This window comes from Oryx dammah, unplaced genomic scaffold (assembly GCF_014754425.2).
Source record: "Oryx dammah isolate SB20612 unplaced genomic scaffold, SCBI_Odam_1.1 HiC_scaffold_26, whole genome shotgun sequence".
In the NCBI taxonomy this organism is placed as follows: Eukaryota; Metazoa; Chordata; class Mammalia; order Artiodactyla; family Bovidae; genus Oryx; species Oryx dammah.
Genome location: NW_024070210.1, coordinates 66,593,204 through 66,607,129, shown reverse-complemented (window position 1 = coordinate 66,607,129; position 13,926 = coordinate 66,593,204). Strand labels below are relative to the sequence as shown.

Sequence of the window (13,926 nt, the reverse complement as noted above, 5' to 3'; positions counted from 1 at the left end):
TTTCTCGGTGACATGTGGGTCTTCCCAGGTCAGGGATTGAACCTGAGTCTCCTGCATTGCAAGGTGGATTCCCAGCCGCTGGACCACCGGGGAAGCCCATGGTGTGAGTTCTGCTGTGAGCTCTTCCCGGTCATACGTGGGACAGTGGTGGCAGGCACAGCATTTGGAACCCAGAAAGACCTGGGTTCGAATTCTGGCTCTTTGCCTTTGATTCCTTAGGCAAGTTGCTTTGTTTCTCTCCTAACTTTAATGTAGTTATCTATAACATGGGGGTGATCATGCCTTCCTTGCAAGGCAGCTGGTGAAGTGACAATAATGACTGATAAAGGGGGACAGCCCCAGCAGGAGCCTACCTGCCTTGCCTCCAGTTTTGGAAAAGGTTAAGCCACCTGAGCCCTCTCTTGGAGAACTTGAAGAATGGTCTGGCTGTGTGACAAGAGATTGTGGAGGATGTTAGAACCAAGCAGCGAGAATAAAGTCAAGGCCGAGGGTCTGTGGAGGGTGGGTAGTGAGGCACCCCTGGGCAGGGGCCATTTCTGGAAGGTAATTGGCTTTGGAGGCAGAAACAACAGCATGCTCTGGGAAGCCTTGCAGGGCTTCACCTGTTCATAGGTGACCCTGGACATGTTGTTACCACCAGTGCAGGCTGGGCCAGAGAGAGACTCTGGCTTGAAGCTCCTGGTCCTACCTCTGCCCAGAGGAGCTGTGTGATCTGGGGCAGGTCAGTTAGCTTTTCCGTGTGTATCAGGCATCGTGGAAGAGCTTGGGAGTTGGGCTTGAATCCTAGCTGCACACTCACCATCTCAGACAATGACTTCGCTCTGAGCCTCAGTTTCTCCACCTGTAGACTCAAGCTCTTGAAATCTACCTTGTAGAGTCCTCACTGTCATGACCACAGTGTCTGACACGTGCTGGGAACATAATACACGTGCGTGTGTAGGTTCCCTATCTCAGCTCTGCCTTCCTCTCCTTGGTCACCGGTCCTCCTAAAAAATACACTCAAACAGGTTTGGCCCATCTCACTGCAGTTTTGTGAACTTGGAGTGAGGAGGGGGGCAACATAGAGAGAAGTTAAAACAATAACTGTAAAAACAGTCTTTTTGTGACTAGGGGACTCTGGAGGTTCTTTGGGCGAGGCACCAAGGGCTCTGTGATGAGGATTTGGACCTCTCTATGTGGAAGCTGGTGAAAATTGAATAGCAAAGAGGGGCCAGGCCTGCAGCCCTGCCGTGCTTCCCTCTGCCCTTGGAGATAATCCTGTGCCCAGGAAATCCCAGCGCTGCCAACTGGGGAAGCAGTTGAGATTCTAAGTATGGTGAACAGAAGAGGTCAGAGGGCTGCTCTGGCTTGAGCTGTGGCTAGACTGCAACACGGCACTTGCAAGCTGGAGCTGGGCCCAGGAGGCAGGCCTGAGTCAATATTGACCTTCCCTGGCTGACCAGCCTGACTCTTCGGCCTCTCATTCAGCTCGAGTGTTGACACAAGTGATTGAATGAGACTTATTATCATATTCTTTTCAATAGCAGCCCCATTATCTTTCCCTTGGGGATTCACTAAGACCTGTAGTGTGGGTAGGATGCCAGGGGTGGGGAACCCAGACATTCTGGCTCATTTTGTGCCCAGGCCCTCTGTCCTGCACACTGGGCTTCTCTCTGGGCCACTCTGGTGGGGCAGAAGAACCTCAGGGTACTGCTTTGCATCCTGGGGATGCTCCATCCACATTTGCGCACAGCACCCTGGGCAGATCTTACAGAGCCTGCGGGCAGGGGCAGTAAGGGGTACAGCCTGGGTCTAGGACCCAGCTACACTGCAGGGGACAACTGGGCAGAAGAGCAGGTGAAATTGTCTTCAGGCCCTTTGCCTGGTGCATTTCTAGGGGCCAGGAAGGGTGCTGGGGTGCCACCTCTCTTGCTACATGCAGAGGGCAGTTTGAGGCCCAGATCCTGGTGAACTGAGAGGGGACAGAGCTCAGCCCTACATGGACGACGAGCTCTGAGGGGACAGAGGGCAGGGGCCTTAGGAAGGGGGACATCCCCATCACTGAATGCATTGGCACGGGCCAGCAGGGTGTGGGCGAGCTCCTACAGAGAATGCCACCAAGGGATGGAAAATGAGGCAGGGGCTCAGGGGAAGCCAGACCCCAGCAAGTCCTACAGGCAGGCTGTGCAGGTCAGGGGACCAGCATCATCTATTTGGAAAAGCCAGCTAAATGCCCAAGAGCAAGGATTCTGTTTTGTTCACCACGATCCCCAGAGCCTTGAGCAGAGCAGATGCCCAACAAATGAAATTTATTGAATAAATGAACGAATAATACAATTTTATAAAAATTTGAGAATAATCTTGCTGACAGATGAGAATACTCCAATGAAAGACTGGCTTCTGTCCAGGGTATTCTCAACCAGGGGGCTGGTGAGGCACATTCCTTGTCATGGAAGGGTGGGGGTGGTGACAGTTCCCACAGAGTGTGATGAAGAGGCCAGGCAGCAGACCTCGGGATGAAGGGCCCAGCTCTGGAGGTAACGGGGTCCCCCGTAGGCCCTTCTGTGACTGGACGGCGGCAGCACTGGGGCGCCTTTATGCAAGCTCTAGGACTCAGGGCCTTACCTCTCCCCCGGGTCACAGAGCCTCTTGCGTGACTCTGAGAATGACATGGGTGGGGTGGTAGGAGGTGACAGCTGACTGCAGCTGCGTTCACATCAGGGTCTGGGTCCAATTAACAGAGATCTGTCCCTTCTTGGCTGCTTCGCTGGGGCAGATCAATCTCTGAGCAAGGGCTTCCTCATCTGCAGAATGGGTACAATAATAGGCCCATCTCATGGGCTTGTGGCAAGGATTCTGTGTGTGAAATGCTCAGGCCTGGTGCTTACTCTAGGCACTCCCTGTGGGATGATTACTAAAAATACCCTAAATGGCCCCTCCAACTGGGACAGATGGTGTTTCTCGCCTCACTGTACCTAGAGAAGCTGGCAGAGGTGAGTAAATCCATTCCCCTGTCGCCTCCAGAAATGCTGAGTCCTAGAAAGGAAGAGGGGGTCAGGATCGCAAGCAGAACTTAGGTACTGCACACCCCACTCCACACTGAGCCAGCACACAGCCTTGACAAGACAGCCCCAGGCCTCCCTCACGGGGCCTAAGTGTGCACCCCACTCTCACTCCCTAGCCCTCGGAGGGAGTGGGGCCCCAGGGGCAGTTGCCATCTCTTTTCCCAGTCATCTGGAGGTGGAAGGGAGTCCCACCAGCCTCATCCTAACAGAGAGCTTACAACATCCCAGAGCTTATGCAGCCAACCAAATCCTATTCCTATGAGTGGTTGCAAACTCCTTCAGGCTCGCTTTCTGGAAAGCACCTTCCCAGCCTGTAGTGTGCTGTTGTGAATCCCTTCAGTGGGGAAGTGTCCTTTCCTTGAAAAGAATTCAACATGTGGGAATAGCCAGAGCTCACTGGAAGCCAGATCTGGGGGTGAGGCAGCCACATTGGACACCAGCTCTTCTGGTGAACAGCAGAGACCACAGGTTAAGAAAACAGTTGGCGCTGGCTCTAGACTGGCCCCAGAGTTACGTCCCAAGAGGACTTCTGGCAGGAAGGCAGTCTTGGAGCACGTCTGGAGTGGGCAGTTTCACTCCCCAGGGTCTGCCTCAAATTGCAGTACTCCCCTGGGAAGCCTGTGCTCTGCTTTGAGGTTTAAGCGCAGATTCATGCCTTTGGGGCTCTGCCTTGGGTTGGTGGGGTCCCAACAACTGGGTGGTCTTGGCACCCCAGGCCTGGCAGGCGGATGTCTCCTCACTCAGAGGAAGAGCAGCTTGAGGGAGTGACCCACCCAGTGCAGCTGTCTGCCGTCCCTGTTATGGACCCTGGACCAGCTGAGCCACAGTGCCTAGTCCAGGGGCTCCACCACCCAAACCCCCCACACACACCTGTCACCACAGAACCTTAGCATCAGCCACAAAGCTCTGCCCACCTCCTTGAGCCAGGCTTGCCAGTTGCCTGACTTTAGGCTGAGCCCCTACTGAGGGGACATGACTTGTGCTGGGGAAAATACTGCTTCTATTTCCGCGGTCTTTCCACGTGTGCCAGGCCCTGCATCACAGCTGCCAAGGCAAGCTCTTTAGAATACCCACACCGCCACCATTGCAAGGCAAAACACAAACAAATCCTGGTTCCAAAGTAAGGGTCAGCTTACAAGTCAGCACCCGTCTCCGTTGGCCTCTGACTCACAGATCAGAACAGGAAAGAACCCAGCAATCTTGGTTGAGGGAGCGGGCCCTGGCCCACCCCCTTCTACACAGGCTGCGCAGCCCCTCCCTGTTCACAGAGACCTCTGGGAAGGAGACCAGCAACAGCCCGAGTCCTTCTAAGTGGGCATGGTGGATGGAGCAGGGCTTGGGAATTAGATCTGGGTTCAAACCCAGCGCGGTCATTTCCTGGTTCTGTGACCCTGGGCAAGTTATTCAGCCTCCCTGAACCCATCTGGATTTGCAGATGATAATAATAATGCCTACATCCCAGGGTTGTTGTGAGGATTAAATTAGTTGGTGCTTGAAAAGTGCCTAACACATAGTACGTGTTCAAAAAAAGTTACTTCCCTTTCTCTCTGGAGTCTCCTGCTCCTCTGACATGAGAGTTCCGCCCCTCAGTGACCCCGGGCTTCGGCTCCCTGAACTCTCCCACCAGCTCCACCCTCAGTGTTACTGGGTGTGGCAGCTCTTCCTTCAGAAGGCTCTGCCAGGAGCTGACCGGCTCCCCAAGTGCCAGGCTCGGCTTGCACTGGGGGGAGCAGCCTCGGCAGGAGCTGTGCCCAGAGCTTCCTCCTCAGACTGGTTGGGGCAGGGCTCTCCCCTCCTCTCCCTTCCTCTCCCACCCAGTCATGGGCCAGCCTGCTGGCTGGAAGGTGACTTCCTTGGCCATTCAGAAGAGGAATGTGTAAAGCATTCCTCGGGAGGGCGTAGAGACGCATCCCAGCCTACAGAAGACTCCTAACCCCTCCCTCCTCTGGTCTGGCGAGGTGTCAGACCAGAAGGGAGGGGCTGGGGCAGCAGAGTTCACCCTGAACCAGAGCGGGCACCCTGCCTCTGCCCACTTTCTTCCGCCACTGAAGCCCACATATTTTCTGTCAGGCTGGGCAGAAGGCAGGGCCGCGACTGGCTCTCTGAGGGGACAGCACCCCTCTTCCTGCTTCCTGCTCCAGAGTATCTTCTTTAAGGAGAGCTCTTCCACTAGGTGAATGGAGTGTGGACTCAAAGAGCTGGAGCTTCTGGGTGACAGTTTTAAACGTCGGCGTGGCCTGATTTGATTTAACCTCAAGGCTGACTCAGCACCCGCTCTCTCTCAGCCCAGGGACTCCTGGGCTTGTCAGAAGGTGGGAAACTGCGTGGAAGATGGAGACCTAGGAATGGCAAGGGAGGGCCCCTGTCTGGGCATTAGTGTGTGTGTCTAGGACACAGAACTGGAGAGAGGCACTCAGGTGATTGATACCCAGTGACCTGGCAACGGAGAAGGCAATGGCACCCCACTCCAGTATTCTTGCCTGGAAAATCCCATAGACAGAGCAGCCTGGTGGGCTGCAGTCCATGGGGTCACTAAGAGTCGGACACGACTGAGCGACTTCACTTTCACTTTTCATTTTCATGCATTGGAGAAGGCAATGGCAGCCCACTCCGGTGTTCTTGCCTGGAGAAGCTGCTGTCTATGGGGTCGCACAGAGTTGGACACGACTGAAGCGACTTAGCAGCAGCAGCAGACCAGGCAACATCAGAGACTTAAGTGGGTGCATATCTCTTAGGAACTCAGTCCTCATGGATCACTCTTTTCTTTATTTAAAAATATGTTGTTTTCTTTTGGAGAAGGCAATGGCACCCCACTCCAGTACTCTTGCCTGGAAAATCCCATGGACGGAGGAGCCCGGTAGGCTGCAGTCCATGAGGTCGCTAAGAGTCAGACACAACTAAGCAACTTCACTTTGACTTTTCACTTTCATGCATTGGAGAAGGAAATGACAACCCACTCCAGGATTCTTCCCTGGAGAATCCCAGAGACGGGGGAGCCTTGTGGGCTGCCATCTATGGGGCTGCACAGAGTTGGACACGACTGAAGAGACTTAGAAAAGCAGCCCGTTGTCTTTTAAGGAAAATTCAGAAGAGTACAAAGATGGAGTAGGAGGAAATCACCTGGGGCCCCACCAGTCAAACACAACGATAATGAATACTTTGCTGTTCCCTTCAGATGGTCATTGTGTTCATTCTGCATTTACAAATTCATCTTTGTAAAATCTTTACAGAAACCTTTGTGAAATCTTTAGAAAGAAATTACTATTGCTAACCTAGGCCTGCTTTGGACAAAAGAAGTCCTTGGTAGTTTAATTTGTCCTTGGGACCCATGGGTATGGACAGGTTTGGGCCCCAGCAGGTCAGGGCCTCCAGAAGAGGCCCCAATAGTCACTCACAGCAGACCTAGGGCAGGGGATGGCCAGACTATGGGTTTCCCCCTCCAACCCTCCACCATCACTTTATTATTTTACCTTTCACAGTTAGAGCCAATTAGTGTGAGGATATGATATGAATTCATTTTTCCAGATTCTTTTTTTTATATGAAGATCTAATTGCTTCAGCTACATTTATGGAAAAACCATCAGTTCCCTGCCATGTTGCAGTGTCACCTTTGCCATAAATTAAAGGACCTTATGTGAATGAGTCTATTTCTGGATTCTCTCTTCTGTTCCACTGGTCTGCTCATCAATCTGTGTGCCAATTCCACCCTGCATTAATTATGGTAGCTTTATAATCAGTCTTGATGTCTAGTAACGTAACTCTCCAACTTTGTTCTTGTTCAAGACTGTCTTGGCTATTCCTGAATCTTTGTTTCTCTGTACATTTTAAAATCAGTTTGTCAATTTCTTTTTTTTTTTGAAGGATAATTGCTTTACAGAATTTTGTTGTTTTCTGTCAAACCTCAACCTGAATCAGCCATAGGTATATACATATATCCCCTCCCTTTGGACTTCCCTCCCATCTCCCTCCCCATCCCACCCTTCTAGATTGATACAGAGCCCCTGTTTGAGTTTCTTAGCCATACAGCAAATTCCCATTGGCTATCTATTTTACATATGGTAATGTAAGTTTCTATGTTACTCTCTCCATACATCTCACCCCCACCTCCCCTCTCCCCATGTCTATAAGTCTATTCTCTATGTCCGTTTCTCCATTGCTGCCCTGTAAGTAAATTCTTCAGTACCATTTTTCTAGATTCCATATATATGCGTTAGAATACAATATTTATCTTTCTGTTTCTGACTTACTTCACTCTGTTTAATAGGTTCTAGTTTCATCCACCCCATTAGAACTGACTCAAAGGTGTTCCTTTTTATGGCTAATATTCCATTGTGTATATGTACCACAACTTCTTTATCCATTCATCTGTCAATGGACATCTAGGTTGCTTCCATGTTCTAGCAATTGTAAATAGTGCTGCAATGAACAGTGGGATACATGTGTCTTTTTCAGTTTTGGTTTTCTTAGGGTATATGCCTAGGAGTGGGATTGCTGGGTCATATGGTGGTTTTATTCCTAGTTTTTAAGCAATCTCCATGCCGTCTTCCATTGTGGCTGTATCAATTTACATTCCCACCAACAGTGCAAGAGCGTTCTCTTCTCTCCACACCCTCTCCAGCGTTTATTGTTTGTAGACTTTTTGATGATGGCCATTCTGACCAGTGTGAGGTGATATCTCGTTGTTTTGATTTGCATTTCTCTAATAATGAGTGATGTTGAGCATCTTTTCATGTGTTTGTTAGCCATTTGTATGTCTTCTTTGGAGAAATATTTGTTTAGGCCTTTTCCCCACTTTTTGATTGGGTTGTTTGTTTTTCTGGTATTCAGTTGTATGAGCTGCTTGTGTATTTTGGAAATTAAACCTTTGTCAGTTGTTTCATTTGCTATTATTTTCTCCCATTCTGAGGGTTGTCTTTTCACCTAGCTTATAGTTTCCTTTGCTGTGCAAAAGCTTTTAAGTTTAATCAGGTCCCACTTGTTTACTTTTGTTTTTATTTCCATTGCTCTAGGAGGTGGACCATAGAGGATCTTGCTTTATGTCATTGAGTGTTCTGCCTATGTTTTCCTCTAAGAGTTTTATAGTTTCTGGTCTTACAGTTAGGTCTTTAATCCATTTTATCTTTGTGTATGGTGTTAGGAAGTGTTCTAATTTCATTCTTTTACATGTAGCTGTCCAGTTTTCCCAGCACCATCTATTGAAGAGGCTGTGTTTGCCCATTGTATATTCTTGCCTCCTTTGTCAAATATAAGGTACCCATAGGTGCATGGGTTTATTTCTGGGCTTTCTATATTTTTCCATTGGTTTATGTTTCTGTTTGTGTGCCAGTACCATAGTGTCTTGATGACTGTACCTTTGTAGTATAATCTGAAGTCAGGAAGGTTGATTTCTCCAGCTCCATCCTTCTTTCTCTAGACTGCTTTGGCTATTCAGGGTCTTCTGTGTTTCCATATGAATTGTGAAATTTTTTGTTCTGGTTCTGTGAAAAACACCACTGATAATTTGATAGGGATCGCATTGAATCTGTAGATTGCATTTGGTAGTATAGTCATTTTCACAATATTGATTCTTCCTACCCAAGAACATAGAATATCTCTCCATCTATTTATGTTATCTTTGATTTCTTTCATTAGTGTCTTATAATTTTCTGTGTACAGTTCTTTTGTCTCCTTAAGTAAGTTTATTCCTAGATACTTGTTTTTGTTGCAGTGGTAAATGGGATTGATTCCTTAATTTCTCTTTCTTATTTTTCATTGTTAGAATATAGAACAGTTTGTCAATTTCTATCAACAGAATTATGCTGTGATTTTGATTGATATTGCAATAACTCTGTAGGTTAATTTGGGAATAATTGATAATTTTATAATATTGAGTTTTCTAACCTATGAACATTCTTTATTATCTTTAATGTTTGATATTTTTCCATGTAGAGACCTTGCATCTCTTTAATTAGATTTATTCATAAAAATCTGATATTTTTAATGTAAAATGGGAAAGGATGTCTGAAGGGTTTTACCTAATAACACTTCTGACATCAAATGAGAAGGTTTTTTTTCTTCCTAAGATCACTTCTCCAACTCTCTAGGATCAACTGGGTGTTCCACAATGCAGTTTGATTCTGACACTAACTACCTGGAATAGAACAGACCCCTCAGGCTCAGCCCTACTAACTGCCCCCTATTTTGGACTCCCGCTCCAAAGCCAGTACTTCTGACCAGCTGGCTATAAATTAAGTTTCCTACAACCTTCTTCTCACATTTGATAATTTGCTGAGATGGCTGGTGGAAGTCAGGAAAGCAGGTTACTATGACTAGTTTACTAGAAACGAGACAACTCAGGAACAGCCAAAGGGAAGAAGAGATTCTGAGCAGGAGAGGGGAAGGGCACAGAGCTTCCATGCCCTCCCCAGACACGTCACCCTTTTGGCACCTGGGTTCACCAGCCCTGAAACTTATCCCGTAGGGGTTGAATGGCGGTTCCATTAAGTAGGCATAATTGATTAAATCATTGGCTATCGATGGCTTTGGTGGAGGGGGCTGTGCTAGGTCTTCCTTGCGGCATGCACACTTTCCAGTTGTGGCTAATTGCCCTGTGGCATGTGGAATCTTGTTTTCCCTCCCAGGGATCAAACCCACGTCCCCTACATTGGAAAGCAGATTCTTTACCACTGAACCTGAGGATTAACTCTCCAGCCCCCTCTTCCCTTTGCAGAAGTAGGAGAGGGTGAGGCTGAAAGTTTCAACAGTTTTAGCACTCTGGGGATTCCAAGAGTTTTAAGAGCTCTGTACCAGGGGTGGGGGCAGGGGCAGGGGTTGGGGGACAAAGCCCAAAGGTCTATTTCCCATTGTACCATAGAATTTTTTTAAATTTCATTTTCTATTTGTTTGTTGCAGGTATGCAGAAATACAATTGATTTTTTTAATACCGATCTTGAATTAGGGACTTTTAAAATTCACATTTAATCCCAAAAGATTATGTGTAGATTTTTCTCTGTGCAAAATCATGTTGTCTCAAGCAGTGTTGGCCTTACCATCATTTTGGATGAGTCCTGGAAGCCTCCCTTTAGGTGTGGATCTCCCACTCACTAAGTGACTGGCTCCAGTTCCTAAATCTCTACTTCTCCTCCCCTGAAGCCTGAGCTCAGTTCATTGCTTCTGTCAGCTCCTGATCTCCCACCCCAACTCCTGGGCCCTAGAACCCTGCACTGTCTTCCTTTCTCCTCAGGCCCTTCCTGATACCCGTGAGAAGAACTTTATCCTGGAATAGTTGTTAGGGTGATTTCGGAGTCACATAGACCATTTACTGAAGATGCTGTCTCCGCACATTCCTGCAGCAAATGCTGGGCCCTGAGTGGGGCCAAGGAGTTAGCATGGAGGTTGTTCTGGGTGGGGTTGGGGGGAGTATTGTTGTTGTTAAGTCGTTGTCTGACTCTTTGTGACCCCATGGACTGCAGCACACCAGGCTTCCCTGTCCTTCACCATCTCCCGGAGCTTGCTCAAACTCGTCCATCAAGTTGGTGATGCCATCCAACCATCTCGTCCTCTGTCGTCCCCTTCTCCTCCTGCCTTCAATCTTTCCCAGAGGGCCTTTTCTAACGAGTCAGCTCTTCCCATCAGGTGGCCAAAGTATTGCAGCTTCAGCTTCAGCATCAATCCTTCCAATAAATATTCAGTTAATTTCCTTTAGGATTGACTGATTTGATCTTCTTGCAGGAGGGAGTATTAGCCAGCTCTTTTTCAACTCTTGGCTGTTCCCTGCACCTCTAGAGGAGTTCACAGAGTAGGGAGGAGAGTGAAACTGTCAGCTGAACTAATCTAGAGATGTCTGGACAGATCCAGAGGGTCTGAGATGCTCTGAGAACAGAATTGCAGAACTGAGATTCTTCTGTAGCCAAAGACCACCAGGAGGAGGTCAAGTTTTACCAAACCATGAAGAGTCTACATTGTGAAGAAGTAGCAAGGGCCCTAGTACCGGAAATCACACATAACCCCTGCCAGGTGACTTTGAAGCATTGGAGTTAAGCATCACTTCCAGACTTCTGTCTGCTCATGTTCTGCTGTCTGCAGGGCCCTGAACTGAGAGGATGCTCAGAAAGGTAACAGAGCAAGAGAAAAAGCCCCTGTTTCATGGGAATCTGCTCACTCAACACTCCCTAAACCTGTGTGTTATCTTTTATTAACCCCACTTTATAGATGAAGAGTGCTAAGGGTTACAGCATTTATGTAACTCACTCAGAACCTCCCCAAATTAGTGGCAGACTTCCTGCCGCTCTCCTATAACTCAAAGGTATATTTCATTCTAAAGTCCTTGGTTCTTGGAGCTTCTGCACATGTGGCTTTGCCTGGTGGGAATGTTTGATAGATTACTGAATTTCAAGGCCCCCAAAGTGATGGCCATTCCAAGAGGTATGACCTGGATTCAGATTGATTCATGCTTGGTGAATGTGGAGAGGCTGCAGCTGTTTGGCCCCCTTCCCTCCAAGTGGGCACCAGCTCCCTCCTAGATCTGTGACCTACTCCAGAACCTGTGAAAGTAACCAGGTTACTGGTTAACCTCCAGAGCAGAAGCAAAAAGAGAATGCCATGTTCTGATGCCATTGACATATTCAGTTCTGTGGATAGATGAAAGATCCAAGCATTCAATTCAAGATGCAAAACATGTCTTGTTGAAAGTGACCTTTCTATCTGACACAAGAGCCTACTGAGTGTCTTTTGCACACATACCCCCCCACCCACATACACACACAAACCCATTGAGCTATTTTGAGCCACATCAGATATAAAAGTATTTGAGTGGGTACCCCAACTGTGTCTTCCATCACATGTGGTCCCAGCCTTGGTCTCCCTGAAAGCAAGGCCAGAGCAGCACTTGGAAGGGTCAGTCTCCCTCGCTCATATCTGCATGCCCATGTCACTCAGAGCTGTTGATGGAGCTTAGTAGGGCCTTAGGTGGTAGTGGTTTAGTCACTAAGTTGTGTCTGACTCTTGCGATCCCATGAACTGTAGCCTGCCAGGCTCCTCTGTCTATGGGATTCGCCAGGTGAGAATACTGGAATGGGTTGCCATTTTCTTCTCCAGAGCATCTTCCCAACCCAGGAATTGAACCCAGACCTCCTGCACTGCAGGCAGATTCTTTACTGACTGAGCTATGAGGGAAGCCCCTTAACACCTTAGGCAAACCCCCGACTGCAAAGTAAGGGATGGAGGTTTGACTGCAGGGGATGTTTTGTATAGTCAGAGTTTGAGACCAGAGAGAAAGGAGCCCAGGCGGAAGTGGGCTGTCTTTTCCCCCTAAGATAGTGGCCCTCACCCTCCCCAGCAGTGCCCTTGGCTCAGGGCCTTTCCAGAATTAGGGCCGACCACCTGGGGACCACGAGGGTCCTTTTAGTGTGGTCCCTGACTGGGCAGCGTGCCTGTGTATCAGCAGCTTGCCTTTTTGTGAGGGTGCATGTCACATTGACACGTTTTGTTTTAGAACCATCCTGGGACAAACCCGAGTTGACTGTGATATAAAAGAAAAAAACAAACAAAAACCTTTAATGCACAGTTGGATTCAATTTGCTAATTTTATTTAGGATTTTCTTTTATGTTCATAAATGAAGTTGATTCACATTTTCCTTTTCTTGTACTAGTCTTATCTGCTTTAAGAATCAAGATCATGCTCACTTCTGCGGGCTTTCCTCCCTCTTCCCCACCCCCTTTTTAGCTCTTTGACGGTGGAATGATATTTGTCATGTCTTTGGATCTTATAAAAACACACCCCCAGAGTCTGCGTGCTCGGCAGGGGACTTGGCGCAGACAAGAAAACAGACACCTCTTTTCCATGTTTGTTGTCTGTGTTGGCTTGTTTATGGGGCTCTTGCTACTTCCGGGACCGCTCTGTGGGGAGCTAGCCCATTCCCCCAAGGAAGAGGCCTGTGAGGTGGGGTAGGGGCAGCCTGGGCTGGTATGGGGCGGCGGGGGCGGGGGGGGGGGGGCGCTGTGCCCGGGAAGGGAGCCTGGGGCCCCAGCACACGCTGCAGCCCCCTGTGCTTCCCTGGGGCCAGGCCCCTGTGGAGCCGGAGCTCAGCCTGAGCCTCCCCATGCAGGCACCATGTTCCGCAAGAAAAAGAAGAAACGCCCTGAGATCTCGGCCCCACAGAACTTCCAGCACCGTGTGCACACCTCCTTCGACCCCAAAGAAGGCAAGTTCGTGGGCCTCCCCCCACAATGGCAGAACATCCTGGACACGCTGCGGCGACCCAAGCCTGTGGTGGACCCTTCACGCATCACCCGGGTGCAGCTCCAGCCCATGAAGGTGAGGCGGGGGAGGGGGTGGAGGGTGGGGTTCATCCCTCTCCACAGAGGGCAGCTGGCAGGACCACCCAGGCACCCGAGGAACCAGCTATCAATTAGTTACCTTGTTTTCTTTCCCTGCTAATCAGCCTCTTCTCTTCCTAGGGAGAAGGAGTCTGATTTGAAGGAGGAGAGGTATCCCAACCCACAGGGTGGGAGGGTTGCCAGATTTAGCAAATAAAGATACAGGAGGCCCAATAAAATTTGAGTTTCAGATAACAATGAACAATCTTTAGGTATGTCCCAAAGCGATATTTGGACCTGGGGCTCTCACAGACCAGGGGGATTACTTTGTGTAGGTCAGGACACAACGTGATAAAGAGCTTCATAGGGGTTGGGGTCAGGGCTCTGGCGGGGTTTGGAGGCCACGAAGCCCATGTGTGTGGAGGAGAGCCTTGGCCTGGAGCCTCTCCCCCCAGAGAACCCTGCATGCCCCCCCAGAAGACCACAGATAGAGCTGGAGAATGGCAGTGAGCCCCAGGCAGGGTCTGAAGTCCCACCAGCTCCCCAGGCTCAGCCACCCACACCATCAGGCATGCTGGATTAAACA

General features: G+C 49.1%; 1 protein-coding gene across 3 annotated transcripts in view; it reads left to right on the top strand.

The window, feature by feature from the left end:
- The window catches only part of LOC120853219 (serine/threonine-protein kinase PAK 6), a 37,034-nt gene that overhangs the window by 11,717 nt on the left and 11,391 nt on the right, over positions 1–13,926 (top strand). For all 3 annotated transcript variants that reach the window (XM_040226947.1, XM_040226948.1, XM_040226949.1), the window contains exon 4: positions 13,130–13,338. In XM_040226947.1, the coding sequence (XP_040082881.1) occupies positions 13,135–13,338 (204 nt within the window). In that variant the 5' untranslated portion in view covers positions 13,130–13,134. The remainder of the gene's footprint in view (positions 1–13,129; positions 13,339–13,926) is intronic.